The sequence below is a fragment of the Melozone crissalis genome, unplaced genomic scaffold (assembly GCF_028551555.1).
Source record: "Melozone crissalis strain CALT ecotype California unplaced genomic scaffold, PUWL_Pcris_2 ptg000081l_1, whole genome shotgun sequence".
NCBI classification, from domain to species: Eukaryota; Metazoa; Chordata; class Aves; order Passeriformes; family Passerellidae; genus Melozone; species Melozone crissalis.
The window spans coordinates 5,193,260-5,208,941 of record NW_026535858.1 but is presented as its reverse complement, the minus strand read 5'-3'; the positions used below and the strand labels follow the sequence as shown (position 1 = coordinate 5,208,941).

General features: G+C 41.8%; 1 protein-coding gene across 4 annotated transcripts in view; it reads left to right on the top strand.

Annotated features, from left to right (window-relative positions):
- EML6 (EMAP like 6) overlaps positions 1–15,682 on the top strand; it is a 90,818-nt gene that overhangs the window by 25,958 nt on the left and 49,178 nt on the right. For all 4 annotated transcript variants that reach the window (XM_054290377.1, XM_054290375.1, XM_054290373.1 and 1 more), the window contains exons 2-7: positions 403–562; positions 5,941–6,039; positions 7,112–7,180; positions 9,680–9,865; positions 11,670–11,805; positions 14,107–14,308. In XM_054290377.1, the coding sequence (XP_054146352.1) occupies positions 403–562; positions 5,941–6,039; positions 7,112–7,180; positions 9,680–9,865; positions 11,670–11,805; positions 14,107–14,308 (852 nt within the window). The remainder of the gene's footprint in view (positions 1–402; positions 563–5,940; positions 6,040–7,111; positions 7,181–9,679; positions 9,866–11,669; positions 11,806–14,106; positions 14,309–15,682) is intronic.

Sequence of the window (15,682 nt, the reverse complement as noted above, 5' to 3'; positions counted from 1 at the left end):
TTCTGAGATTGCTATGTTTGAACATTTGAAGATGAGAGGATTTCTTGTGTGTGTTTGTCATAGTGAACAATATCGTTATTCAGCCTCTGGACCATATTTCAGAATATTTGAGCTGATGTGCAAAAGAGGATAATTAGTAGAAAATCATCCATTACAAACCTGTGAAAGACTAAGATCTGGGTCTGTGTTCAATCAGCTTATCAATCAAAAGTACTTTAAAATTCTCTGATTATGCTTTTCCTTTTTCTAGTTGAAATATTATTACATGATAAATTGTATTCTGCACTCACTATGTCAGTCTCAGCAAAACATTTTAAGTAAATACCAGAATTGACTGAGTTTTGAAGGCAGCTGCTGTGATCATGCCCAAAGTGTGTTCTAACTGAAATGTGTTGCTTGCAGCCTTGCAGTTCACCCAGATAAAACCTTGGTAGCCACAGGGCAGGTTGGGAAGGATCCCTACATTTGCATCTGGGATTCCTACCGTGTGCAGACCGTGTCTGTCCTGAAGGATGCGCACACGCACGGCGTCGCCTGCCTGGCCTTCGACTCGGACGGCCAGGTCAGTACAGCTCCTCCCCTGGGCTCAGCTCTAGCTGTGCTTCACTGACAGATACACCTTGAATGGTTGGTGTTCCAGCAGCTCCAGGTCAGTACAGCTCCTCCCCTGGGCTCAGCTCTAGCTCACTGACAGATACACCTTGAATGGTTGGTGTTCCAGCAGCTCCAGGCCAGTACAGCTCCTCCCCTGGGCTCTGAGCTGGGCTGTAGTTCTGCTTCACTGACAGATGCACCTTGAATATTTGGTGTTTCAGCAGCTCCAGGGCTGCAGTGTTGGAGCTCCTGTTACAACTGAGTTGTGATTGCTGTTCAAGGCCTTGGTTTGTATCACAATTGTAATTGCAGTAGGACTGCAAACTCAGCTCTTGCACAGGGGGTGTTTTTGGGATGAAATGACGGCCTGGCATCCGAGTGGAGTGCACACATTGGGTGTTGGACAGGTATCCAGAGCAGAAATGCCCCTCTGTGGCTTAACTGCAGTGGCTTCACTGTGTACTTGTCACCTGCTGTCCACAGAAATCAGTTCCTGGCAAAGCCCTGAGAACCCTGCAGCTTTTCTGGCAGAACTGCACTAATCTCGCTGCTGGGAGAGTCTCCTTGGCTGGGGTGCACAGGCAATTTAATTGAATCATGGCATTAGGACACACAATGTGGCTTTCTACAATGTGATTAGTTGAGATGGTATCTTGAAACAAAATTTATAATGTAACTAAATGGTGAGCTGTTCCCAGATAAACACAATGATTTTTTCTCTCTGAAACTGTTAAAAGCTTTAGGCAAGTGGACCTAAAATTCATTTATACCTGAAAAATATTTCACAGAGCTTTGTAAATAAATATCTGGCTGTGCAATTTTTGTCATTATTGATGACAATTTTGTCCTGATGAGTTTCCTGATGTAATACTTACTAAAGTATTTTTAGGAATGCTTAGATTAGCTGATAGCAAAAACCTCAGACAAGAAAGCCCTCAGATCAACAGAACAACATTTCTAATGGTGTAATATTTTTAAAGATATTGTTATTCAGAAATAAATGCTTTTCATTTTTTTCCCCTCATGTTTAACTTCATAAGACTGGTGGTTAAATTTTTTTTAAAGGTATTTCAGCACCTCATGGGAGTGAAGACTCATGAGCCCAGGGGGTGTTTGAGGTGGAGGCCTTCCTGAAGGCCCTGATGAGTGCTTGCTGTAATTAAAATGCAAACTCACTGCCAGGTTGACCTTGCAGAACAGTGACAATTCCCTTTCTGGAAGTGCTTGAAAAATTGCAGTTTATTCTGGAAATAAAAATTTGCATTGAACACTTTTATGTCTGGAGAACGACCACTGCTGGAGGACATGAATATGGATAATGCATCTTGGCTTTTTGCTGCTCTCCCTGGCTTTGCAGGAGAGGCTGAGCCAGAATGAAAGGGCAGGGGAGGAATTCTGTGAGTATTTGGAGCTCAGAGCTGCTGGCAGTTCTGGTTTGTTTAGTCAGCGTTCCCAGGGGAGCTGGTGTCTGTCACAGGGCAAACAGACCCTGCTTGCAGCTCCCAGTACAGAGCTTTCCTTCTTTTCTATCCAGAGGCTGTTCAAAGCCAGGGAATATCTGTGTTCCAGCCCCAAAACACAAATAAATGCAGCAATCAGGAGTGGTACAGATGCAATAAGAACTGTGTTCTTTTCACTGCTAGTTCTGCCAGCTTTCCACTTCCTAAATAGAAATAGGCAGGGGCAAAGCCCAGGTGACTCTGCTGCATTCCCAGAGTGGATCTCCATGGGTTCACCCCAGCTCTGTGTGTGCTCCTGTGCAGGGGCTGCTCCATGTGCAGGGATCTCAAACAGGGCCCCCTCACCTCTCCCTGAGCCCAGTTAATTCACTTTTGCTGACCCAGAAACTCTGGGGTATCTGTTCCTTTTGGATGAATGAGTGGGGAGTTATTCCTGCTGGCCAGGCTGGAGATGGCCCTGCACAGAGAGCACAGTTGTCCTGCAGTGCCTCCCTGGCCTCGTGTTCCACAGGGTGGGGAGTGCAGATTTGTTACAGTTCCTAATGAATGGAGGTCATCCATACACAGGGGAGAGCTTGAATGCTTCCTTTGTTTATGTACCTTCAATGCAAATAGATTTGGAGTGAATTTCCAATTTTGTGTTACCTGTGTTTAATACAATCCTGATGGGAGCTGAATTTCTTGCAGAAGTGTTGCTATTTAAAAATACATATTTTAGTTTGGGCTTTTTCTGTCTGAGAAGGAGCTGCCATTTGGCAGGAGGGAAGCTCTGCTTTGTTCAAACATTTAATGAGGAGCTGTCATTTTGCCTGTAATTAAAAATGGCTTCTCTTCAATCAGGAGTTAACTACAGTTTCTCCTTAAAAGTACTGACATCTCCCCTTCACAGAATTACCTACAAAGCAGATCCTGAACTATTTTATCAGTGCCCCACAACTCAATTTCTGCTCTGAGTTATTTCAGATTAACCCTTTATGAAAATATTTTTTAATGCAGTGGGAAGGGCACTGCCATAATGTATACACACCTAATGAAAAAATTAAAAATGCAGTGCTAGGCTTCTTTAGCCAGATCTTCCAAATCTGTGTAGGTTTAAAAATAATTGTTTAATTATGTGCCCAAACTACTTGGCAGATATTTTCTACTGGTAGTTCTGGGAATTCTCTAAATAGAATTCTGTCATATTCCCTTCCAGAAGGAGAAATAAAAGTTTGTTTCGACCAAGAAAGAAATTCAGCATATCTCACTTTTCTGCTGGCTGGAGGCCTTCCTCAGCAGACCAAGGTTAAAAGAAAATATAAAGTACTGCTTAGTTTCCCATAGTGCTTTCCCTCCTGATACCAAAGTCAGCTAAGGAATAAACTTTCTAACACAATTTGAATTTTTAGAAAGCAGCCATTCCTTACTCCAGCACTGGACACAGTTGGAGGAGTGATTTTTTTTTTTTCCCTAATCAAATGTGTGTTGTGAAACTTTACAACAGGTCATTTATTCCCTCCTGATCAGACATATTACAATATACTTCCCAGGTAATACATAAACTTTCCCTACAACTAATTTCTGTGCCTCTGCCCCTTACTGGAGCTCCTTTTGTGGTCCTGAGGGTTGTCTAGAGGGGTCTCTGGAGGTTGTTCTCACTGAGAGCCTGCAATATTGTGATGGCCTTGCCTTGACTTCTCAGGGCCTGCATTGGTGTTTCTTGACACTGAACTGCCACAAGTCCCCCTCAGGTTCCTCATTATCTCTTTATCCACTGGTTCCAGCCACCTTTAATATCCTGTGTGTCTTTTATAATCTTTTATCTAATTTGCTAGTTAGTAGCTATGTTCTATTTTGCAGTCTCAAAATGAGAACATTTCTATTCTCCATGTTGTCTGTCAAGCCCCCTTTTCTTGAGACTCTTTTTAAATCAAGTCTCAATACTTCATTTTCCAGTACAGAGAGTTACAACTGCAACGTTGAATTAAATTGCTCTCTAAAATCAAGGGAGTATAATTGCAGATTGTCCTGCACTCCCTGGATGGAAAAAGCTCTCTTGGCCCTAACTCTTCCTTGTGGTTGTGGCCAGAGTACCCTGAGGGGAGGCATTTGGGAAGCCATGGATAGGCATTGTCTGCACCATGAAATAGGAGCCATTCCCAGTACTGAGTCTGCACTGCTGGGCTGCTGATGGATGCAGGGCTCCTATGTGAGATTCTCCTGTGTCCTCAGTGGCCCCACAGCTGGGAATGCTGTAACACTGACACTGACCAGCTCCTCAGTTCTGTTGACATTTTGAGTAATGTTAAAGCACTGAAATCCTTTCACATTGTGACTTCCTGCTAAAACCATAATTTTATTTCTTTGTTCCACCATACAAACTTCTTTAACTCTCCCTTCACAGCTCCATTATGACTCAGAGCCCATTGACAGAGTTCTGCCCTCCTGTAGGGTGAACCCTCCCAGGGAACCTTTTTCCTCCCAACAGTATCTGAGCACATATCCAGACTGCCCTGTGAAAACCTTGTGTTCCTCTAGGAACATTTAAATTCTCTGTATTTTTATTCACATGGAAGGAGGCTGGACTCAGAGGAACTTGTGGTATAAGTCTGTAAATGGTGGTGGGGGTGAGGGATGTTGGTTTGGGTTTTTTGGAGAGTTTTTGTTTTGTTCTTGTTTTCATTAATACCACATTGCTTGGTGCATTTCCTTATGGGACAGTGCTTGAGTTCTGCATTATTCACTAGGCAGGTTTTGCATTGGGGTTTTGCCTGTTGTCATTCTCATTAAACCAAAGTTCCAAAACATCAATTTTATTCCTCTAAATCAACAAACTGTAACTGCTGGGACAGTGGGGTGTGTGTGAAGCTGCTGCAGTTAATGCAGAGGCTGTCCAGGGCTCTCCCAGAAGGACAGACATGCACTCTGTATTTACACTCAGAAATTGGATGAAAAAGCCCTGAGTACCTGCTCTCAGAATGAAAACTGGAGCCTTCTGTTCCTCTATGAACAGTTATTTCCTCTCCCTGTTATTCAGTTGTTGAGAGCTTTATTGCATTTCCTAATACAGCATGTTAGAGGAGTCTGTGGTAATGACACTTGTTTTCTTTGCTGGCTCAGTCCTTTTGTGTTATCACTGACAGTTCCAGATTTCAAACAATTTGCTTACTCAAACTTTGAGCCAATATTTTTATGGAATTCATGTAAAGTGGGCAAAATTAGGACAGTCACTGGAAGGGAAAAGACCTACAACTTCCACAGTGATGGCTGATCTTCTGGGCATGTCACAGATGGATGCACTCTGCTTTTTCCCTGCCAGAACAACGCCTCCATTTTATTCTGTTCTTTTTATTTCTTCCATGATTGAGATGGTAAAATTATTAAAATTAAGTTTTTTTAATTGATGACCAATAAAACTTTAATGAGCTTGGTTATTAGTTCATTGTTTTAGTTATTTTAACTGGTGATGTGATACACTAAGCAATAAAAAGGCAATTATTAAAAGTACATCCAGTTCTGGTTCTAAAGCTCAACAAAATGAGCATAATGAACAAAGCAATAGCTGGAACTAGAGAAAGCTTTTATTTCCCTTTCACTCTTATTATCAGATTAATACATCAAAATACTAGAGGTGTGCACCTTAAACAAGCACCTCAGATGTTTCAGGGTAAGAATTTCATGTGGAACATTGGTGGCCTGAAATCAATAACCTGACCTTTTAGAGAAGATGAGACATTTCAGTGCTCTCTCCAGTGAGTAAATGTTGAGTGTGAATCTCTTTGCTTTTGCAATGTGGTTGAAACCCAGGTCACATGTGGGAAAATCCATTTGTGCAATAATCCTGGGAGCTACAGCAAAGTGATTTGGGTTGATTTGCTGTTAACTGGATTGTGTTGTTTCTCCTCAGCGTTTGGCTTCCGTGGGGCTGGATGCCAAAAACACGGTTTGTATTTGGGACTGGAAGAGAGGAAAGCTCCTGGCAACAGCTACAGGCCACTCTGACAGGGTAATGTATGGAAGCATTGCTGGGTTCTGTCTGCGAGCTGCATGGGTCTTTCAAAAGGCATTTTTGTTTCTGTTAGGTTGATGAAAAGGTAGTTCTGGTCATTCTATCTGGTTTTTAAAATACTGGACAAGATATTTATTCTTTTTCATTGGGCCAGACCTAGCAGAAGGCTCTGCTAGTAAACCTAGGGAGGAAATACCTTGTACCTACACACTGAGTTGGATGATCTGTAGTTCTTCATAGGAGATGTGAAATGGGAGCTCCATGGACAAAGATCATCTTGTCTCTGAGTGTGTCAAAAAGACAATTTATTCTGAGGGCAAATTTAGTTATATCCCTTTCAGTTTTCCTTAAGACAGTTACCTGGAGAAGAAGCTTGATTGAGATAAATATTTCTTTTCTGATGGCTTCAGGTAAAGGATCATAAGACAAGAACTGACCATTGTAAACTGAAGTTATAACTTAATAAAGTATAAGTTTACAATGTTATTCAGCATTAGAAAATCTTTTACCAGGTTTAGCATAAGCAAAATACTCCCCTGACATATATAAGCACGTGGATGCATAAATTAAAATAAATTATGGACACTTTCTGACAACTTGTATGTATATTATCATATTATAGCATTGTTTACATATGTGAAAGTTTTGCTGCTGACCTCAGTAAGTGCAAGATCAGGTTCTAGATAATCAGAATTCTCCAGAAAATAGGCTGGAAGTACTAAACTCTTAGTTCCAGTAGACTTTCCCTACCAGAAAAAGAAGCTTCTGCACAGAAGAGGGAGTGGGAAAAGTGCCTATGGAAATATTGTTTGTTCAATAACATCCTGGAGCTGGAGTGGATTGGCAGTGGGGAGACAAGGGTGAAGTGTGTTGACAGAACTGTGTGAGGAACCCTCTGTGTTTCCTTGAGTTTTGATTAGAAAGAGTTTCAAATTTATCTGTATAGTGTTCCTTCATTTTTAGTAATATGTTCCAACAGAAATTATGGCTGAGCCCTGGTAAAAGCAAGCTGACCCTAAATGCCATTGCTGTATAGGTTAAAATATCAGCTTAATGTATTTCTTAACAGATATTTGATATTTCCTGGGATCAATATCAGCCAAACAGAATTGTCAGCTGTGGAGTAAAACACATAAAGGTAACGAGCTTTCATTGTTTACTTGGAAAAAGTACTTGTACAAAACAATAAAAAAATCTGTGTTCTTACCTAGTGAGGACTTGAAATATAGGACATATTATATTTTTCTTTCCTTATGTGAACATTTTGCAGAATGCTTTGTTTGAAGCCAGTTCAGACATTCAGCAGTGCCTGAGCTGCAGATTACCTGAACAAGAAAGTGAGGAAGATTCTTTGATGTAATTTTCATCATTATAGATGTACAATTTTGGGTCTTCTGCCCACTCTATTCCATCCTAATGGTCTCAGCCTTCAGGGCTTTCCCTCATCCAGCATCACAGAGGTCACTGTGCAGCTGGAGGAGGAACCAAGGTAGAAAGTGTGAGCAGAGTGACCTCCTGCACTTGGGCTTCTCATGTAACACCTCTGAGAGCTGTGCAGGGCCTGCAGAGACAAAACTCTGGTGCCCCACTAATGGCTCCTCTAATCACCCTTTCTGGAAGTGTTTGAAATAGAAGCCTACATACATATTAGATGTTTAGGATAAAACATTCCTATGACTTTGAAAAGCTTAGAAACAAATCTTTGTCTGCCAATATCCCTTTCAGGTTTCTATTTTTCTCCTGTCTCCTCACAAACATTCCTAACAGATGGCAATTATTTCACATGACTGGGGGGGGGAAGAGCTTTAACTAGAAGTTTAGGAAACCAGTTAATATCTCTAGTTCTGGTTCCTGAGAAGCTCGTGCCCTTAAACCACCACTGCTTCAAACTGTGGGTGGTTTTGGCAGCAGTGATGCCATCTGTTGTGTTCTGCAGGCTGTTTTCCAAAACCTGTGTTTGTTTGGCACCTGTCTTCTCTTTAAAATGGCCATAATCACCCTGAACACAGAGAATACCAGGCACTGTAAATCCATGGAGATAAAGGAATGCCAAAAAATAGGAAAAAAGCAGCATGGAGGGGAAATTACTCTGTGTTCCCCTCCAGTGGTGCTCCAGCAGCTCCTTGGTACGAGGCTGTGGGAATGTGATGATAACAGCTCTGAAGGAATTGTATCACTGTGGGAACTGGGCTGTTTATTCTTTTAGCAGTCCAGTTCTGCTGGCTCATTTGGCTGAGCAGGGATTAGAAGCTGAGGTAAAGCCCAGGAGCTCAGGAATCTCTCCCTGAGCTCAGGATCCTCCCTCCACCCTTCTACCACTGCTGCCTCAGTGTTAGAGAGCTCCTTCCTTCTAGCACTCCTTCCTCAGCTGACCAGAAAGGAGGAGAGTTTAGAATTTAGGTTTTACTCAAGCAATGAGAGCCCTGGGGACAATGCTCCCTCTGCCTTCTAAATTGGCTGATATTCTGAGGCAAAGGGAATATTTAATTGAATTAAAGAGAAGGAGCTGAAATAAAAAAATCTTGATCCAAGGATTTTCTGGAAAAAAGAATTTTAGAAAAATACCGAAAAATTTGGCTGTAGGCAAATGAAGTGGGAACAGAAGGATGTGATGAATCCATGTCAGACACATCACTATTCCTGTCCAGTGTCTGCCAGATGACAGAGCAGGGGTGGCTGCGCTGACGCACTGTGCTGTGCTGCACCCCAGAGATTTGCTGTTCTGTATCTGCACCTGTCCAGAATGTCCTGGTGCTGACAGGACTGGAGATTTCAGCACTTCTCTTGCACATCTCTCATTGATATTCTCTTTATTCTGCCTTCCCTGGCATGTCTGGTCCTTGAGGGGGAGCTGAGTACAAAAACTGTGGTCTCTGCTTGACAAATGATATTTATTTAAATTAAAAAAAAAAGCACTCTTACTAAAAAATAGTCTGATATTTCTAGCTCACCTCCAAAGACAACCTTCTGAGACAAACTTTGTTTTCTTCACTCCTCTTCCCCAGTCAGTCTTAGATTCCTTTTTGCAGAATGTTAATGACTTTGGGGTGGCAGCTGGAAGTCCCCTTTCCTCACTTGGGAACCTGCTACTCTGAGTCAGGGAGCTGTCTCATGTACAAGTGTTTGCAGTCCCCATGAACAGATGGTTTCTCAGTAACTGTGACTATATTTGAGGGGCAGAACTCTCTCAGTGCTCTGGAGAAGGACAGAAATGTCTGCTCCAGCACACAGGTTGTGTAAGATAAAGCATTCTATCACTTCAGTGCTGTAGCTGTGTTTTGCAGACAAATTGGATTTGCTTGGGTTTAAAAACATGCACTTGTCTGGACAGCATTTCCCAGCAAAACCTGATAAAGGACAGTGAGAATGAGAAGGGGCAGTGAGGCAGCATTGAGCCTCATCCCCTCAGGCAGTTTGAGCCTTTGTTTTGGGTTTAGATGTTCTATATTTGCCTGGATCTTTCCTTGGTAAATGGGCAGGCTTTGGGGTAGTGAGTGTTCTGATAGGACTGAAGGAATCTCTTCAGTGCCTGCCCAGACGCTGCTCTGTCAGGATGTGTGTCTGAGAGCTACACACTAATGAGAAAAACCAGAAATCCTGCAGAAACCTCTCCTGATCTGCCATTTACATTTCACAGTTTTGGACACTGTGTGGAAACGCCCTGACAGCAAAGAGAGGAATATTTGGTAAAACAGGAGATCTCCAAACAATCCTGTGTTTAGCCTGTGCTAAAGAAGACATCACCTACTCTGGGGCTTTAAATGGGGACATCTATGTTTGGAAAGGGCTCAACCTGGTGCGCACAATTCAAGGAGCACACAGTGTAAGTGGTGTTTTATTTCTGTTTGATAAGGAGCTGTTCATTGAATTGGAAATCTTCCCGGAGGCTTAGCTGCAAAGAGTTCCTTCTGTTTCAGTTCAGAAGGATGGCTGAGGCTGTTCAGCAATTAAGAATTTAGATGTAATGTTGTAGTTGTTGACACATTGCCAACAGATGCTGAGCTGATAGTGCCAACACTGCTGGTATTTATAGCCTCCATCTAACCAAGTAAACCAAACCTCAGATGAAGTCTGCACATCTAAAGTTTCACAGATTGAGTAGCTTCATTATGATCAGTTTACTTAAAAGTAGTTGATAAGCAGGTTATGTAGGCTTAAATAAAATCTTCCCAATGAAATTCCCAGTGCTGGAGACTGACTCCTCAGAAGAGCTTCAGTGTGGAGCAAGCCTGTTCAATCTGGGAGTTTGCACTCCAGCCACTCTCCAAAGAGTTTATACTCCAATTGTCTCCATAACACCCACCCACAAAGCACTCTCAGTCTGCAGCTCTCATCATTACAGAGTGAAAGGGGAATGTGCAGGATTGTGTTAGATTTCTAACCAGTCCAATACAATTAATTTCTTTCTGGTTTTCAAGTAGGGATTCCTTGTCGTATTTCAAATGAGGACTGCTCCCATTTGGAATATGACTGTGGGTAATGGCATTCTGATGTGGGGTTTTTGGAACAAAAGGAAACAAGACAATTTTCTTTAGAAAAGTGGTATGACATCTAACACTTGTTACTATAGAAAGAGAACTGCAAGAATAATAGCTTTTTTCTGATCTCCCAAAATTAGTTATGGTGACAGTTCATCAGGATTTGTAGGACCTCTTCAAATGAGATCTAAGGACTGATTATTTACAAAAGTAATCCCTAATTTATGAAAGCAGAGAGACTGGAGTCAGTGGGACATTTTACCTGAGGAACTACCATGAAACTGCAACTGCAATAACACAGGAATGTCTTTGGCAAGCAATAACCCCCTGTAGTATATTAGCAGAATTCTCTTTGCAGAATTTTAGTTAGGTTCATTAAAATGATTAAATACAACCTCTTTATACATAATGTGATGAATTATGGAGTTTGCCATTGCTAACACACAATCTTTATGTAATTAATAATTAGGAATATTAATTTATGAAGACATTGCACAAAGCCACTTTGAAAATGGAGGTCTTCTCTCCATTGTATTTATCTTCATGCAGTTCAACTTATCTCCTACACAAGGTTTTCCTGATAAAATACTGGCTCAGCAGGCATTCCTTGAACTATTCCAAGGTAGTTCAGCACAGTCATTAATCATGAAGCATTTTCAAAACCAAGGAGAAATTCAGACTGTCATAGAAACTTGTTTTCAACAAAGAGAATGAACTGACACCCTTTCAGTTCCTGTCAGATCCCAAATGATGTCTGAACTGAATTCATGATGAATGTCTCAGTCACCTCTGCTCCTGTAAGAACGTTTGTATTGCTTGTTTGCTTGGTTTTGTTTATCACTGGGAACTCTTTACTTTAAGTGCTCCACTAGTTCTTCAATTGTCCTTGTCATAATATTCCCAAGCCTAAATGTGAAATTCTGCAGATAGGCTGTGTCACTGCTATTTGCACTAAGGTTTCTGCATAAACCACTCGAGTGGAGCACTTGAAATAAAAGCTGTGTTTGCTGGTTTGCTTTCTGGATGGGCAACACTTCTGTGCCCAGCAGTTTCTGGCCTTCAACAAGAGTATCTGTTTGAAAAAGTTTGCTTTGTGTGTTTAAATTGCTTGTAAAGACCTTTAAAACTTGGGCTGCTGTTGGTTGACAGGCTGGAATTTTTAGCATGTATGCCTGTGAAGAAGGCTTTGCCACTGGAGGGAGAGATGGCTGCATTCGTCTGTGGGACACTGAGTTCAAACCAATCACTAAAATTGATCTCAGGGAGACTGAGCAAGGATACAAAGGTAATGAGCTGTTCCTTTAATGGTTTTTCACACATCTGGGTAATGGATTGTGACAGCATTTAGAGTGAAGCATAGATGTCTGCATACTGCTGACTTTTTACCTTAATGGCTGTATTTATTTTGGATCTGTGTTCCCTCTCTGACAATTCTGTAACCTGTGGAGTGTTCCGTGGTTCATGGTATAAGCACAGGGATGAAATCACTGCTCCCCACCATGCAAATGCAAGAAGATAAGTGAGAGCTACTCAAACACCTTAAGATGGGAGAATGAAGTTAGTCAATCCTTAATTAATTAATTACTTGCAATTCATTTAACTAACTGAGATTTTTAGAACCCGGTACTCAGAAATGCTGACCATCTGAACACTCTACTCATGCACTTGCAATGGTAGCACTTGGCAGATTTGTTGGAGAGAATGTTATTAGATTGGTGATAATCACATTTGTTGAATCTAATCCTGCTTCCTGTGAGCTCAGTCATCGCTTTATTTTCTGATCTGAAGCACTTACAATCTCATGGATCACAATGCACACTTTATCAAGGCTGTAGTGTTCACTCATGGAATTAAGCCCTCAAAAAAACACCCGAGCAGCAGTCCCTGTGCTCTGCACTCCTGGCTTTATGTAGTTTTCTGCAGCCTCAATCATGATGTTTAGCATGAATTTCTAGAAAACAGTAGCAACAAATAACCAAAAATCAAAGATCTGGGCAAGTGAAAACTGCCTTTGAGGCTGCTCCCAACCTCTGGCAGTGGGGCTTCACTTTCAGTTGTCATTGGCACTGATGAATTTAAGCACATCTGAAGCCTCAAGCAGTGGTGGAGCCTTGATGCCTACCTGGGACCTTCTGTCCCTCCCTCCCAGTTATTTTTCCAAAGCATTTTGCAAAGGCATTATCTGTCAAACAAACCCTGAGAGCAGATAATCTTCCTTCCTGTGCTCACAGAGAACATTGCCTTTCCCACATCCAAAGGTGTGTTTGTGTTCTAAACCTCAACAATGTCCATCTTCCACCAAATTCCAATCTGAATTCCATTGCTGTGGTCATTGATAGTACCAAGATGAATGTCAGAACTTCAGTGTGAATTTAGCTAAGTCATAAAATGGTATTAGAAAAATTAAAAACTGTTGGAAGTGGACAGGAAAATAAATTAGGATTAATTTAACCTTCTCAGGAGATGAGAATATTTTAATTATGTAGCCAATATTTCACTGCATTATGTATTTGGTTCCAAAAAATGTGAAAATGATGATGTGGGTGACCTTGACTGCATGACAAATGGATTTTTTTATTCATTCACATTTCACAGCATCCAGATCTATTATCCAAACTTTTTTCATGTACTGGAACAGAAAATACCAACCCTGCAAGCAGTTGACCAGAGAGTGCTACCAAATTGCTCAGCTTGCTCAGGGGGTGTTTTTGAGCTTGTGGTTGGTAAAATTCCAGCTGCAAAGTAGAGATCAGATTGGTGGAATAAGATCAAGTTCTCTTAAAGTCATACAAAGCAAAATTCTGTTGGTTTGGGTTTGGGGAGGAGGGATACATTTTTAATTTTTTTTTAATAATCCATTTTGATTAAAGTGGAGAAGTGCGATAAAAGGGCATAAACCATATAAATTCACCATTAAAATTTTATTTAAATGTGTGAAAAAATAAAGCACTGTAAAAAGAAATAAACCAACTTCAGTCACAGGAACCCCTTGACTAATGTGAAAAACGCCAATCTCTTGTTTTTAAAATTTTAAAAGTTTATTAGTAATAAAATGGTTATAAAAATAGTAATACAATTAGAGTAATAATAATTTGGACAATAACAGGGATGTCCAGCTTCCCTTGGTCAAAACTATAAATCCTTGAGTTGATGTTCATCTTCCTTTCTCAAGCTGCTTATCTCTGTTTTGTTAAGGTGTGAGATAAGCATTTTTCCTTAATATATATTCCAAAGCTATAGTCTCAAGGATACAAACAATATTCTAAAATTATACTTCAACAGGTTATTGTTGCAAAACTCTTTAAAGCTTAACTACAAGCAAAGCGCAACATCCTTAACACTTTCATTCAAATACTCCTAAATAAGTAAGGTTAATTGTGAACAAAAGATAGGTTCAAAGGCCTTCTTCCATACTTTACTTTACTCAGTTATTATTAGAATTTGTCTTTATAACTGTCCCAGGGTAGGTTTCCACACATATCACAATCACAAATACACACTCTGTATTTCACATCTGGAATTGCAGCTGTGTTGGCTGTGCCCCCTGGCACAGCCGGCACTGAGGCAGCTCCCGCTGTGTCCCCAGGCCTGTCCATCCGCAGCGTGTGCTGGAAAGCTGACAGGCTCCTGGCAGGGACACAGGACAGCGAGATCTTCGAGGTGCTGGTGAGGGAGAGGGACAAGCCCATGCTGATCATGCAGGGCCACTGCGAGGGGGAGCTCTGGGCCCTGGCCGTGCACCCCAAGAAGCCTCTGGCGGTCACCGGCAGCGACGATCGCTCCGTGCGGTAAGGCTGCACTCCTTCCTTCATTCCATTGCTGCACATGCACCTTAAATTGTAATTTTGTAATGGATTGACTTGCTGGCCTTATGCTAAGACTCTCTTAAGACAACATTCACCTCCCCCCCCCATATTTTTCTTAGTAACTTTGTTTTTTCTCTTCAGTTTTCATACTTGGGTGCCGCACATCGTGTAAAAATAATCCGAATTTATGTTCAAAATGTGCTGCATTTATATATTCTGCTTGTATTATTGATTTAGTCCTGCTGTGTACAGGGGATCTAAATGGGGATTGGTCACCTCATATTTCTCTTCTGGTAATATCAAGCAACAAGCTTAAAGCCTAAATACTTTTGTCCAGTGTTTTACTCAGAAGGTATTTGCCTCTGCCTTGAGTGTTTAGGAAATCTGATCTAAAACTAATTCAGTTAAAATGCCAGAAAATGAGATTAACGAAAGTGCACCAACGTCATAAGGAGAGCTGGAGGGGCAGGCACTGATTGCTTCCGTCTGTGACGAGTGACAAGACCCAAGGGAACAGCTGGAGCTGAGTCAGGGGAGGTTTAGAATGGATATTAGGGAGATGTTCTTTCCCAGAGGTGGTGGGGCACTGCCCAGGCTCCCCAGGGAATGGTCACAGCCCCAAGGCTGCCAGAACTCTAGGAGTGTTTGGATAACACTCCCAGGGACACACAGGGTGGGATTATTGGGGTGTCTGTGTAGGGCCAGGAGCTGGACTGGTGATTCTGATGGGTCCCTTCCAACTCAGGATATTCTGTGATCCTGTGTTTAGTTACTCCACTTGTGTCTTCATGCTTTGCAGCAGCGTTTTTAAATTTTGTCTACATATTTGTGGACATTGTCACAAAGTCAAGGATGCTTCTTTTCCTGTCTGTGTTAAAAGCTGGCACGTTGATAAGCCTCTGGGGCAAAAAAGGCATTTTACTGCACTTAGTAAAGCCACTCTCTTGGCTGTAGAGTTTGGAGGTCCTGCTCAGACTCTTCCTGTGTCCACACCCACAGACCTGCTGTGTGTTCTCACCTCGCCTCACCTGAGCATGGACTCTGCCCAGTGGAACAGATTATTTACCTGTGGTTAAAGAGATGGGGATTTTCCTGCGTGCCAAAACTGCATCTCCTACCATACACCCTTCTGATTCCTGCTCCTTCAGATTGCACATTATGATTCACCTCTGCCTTGGGGCTTGCTGCCCTGCTGGGATTTCTTTTTTCTTCCCTTTCAGTCTTTTCACTTGTACTGGTTTCTTATCCATGCCATCCCTGATCTCATTCTAACCCCAATTAAAATCCAAGTGGGAACCCCACAGAACTGCCAGCTGTTGTCTACAGTTGTGTTTTCTCCCTGCTCCCCACAGAGGA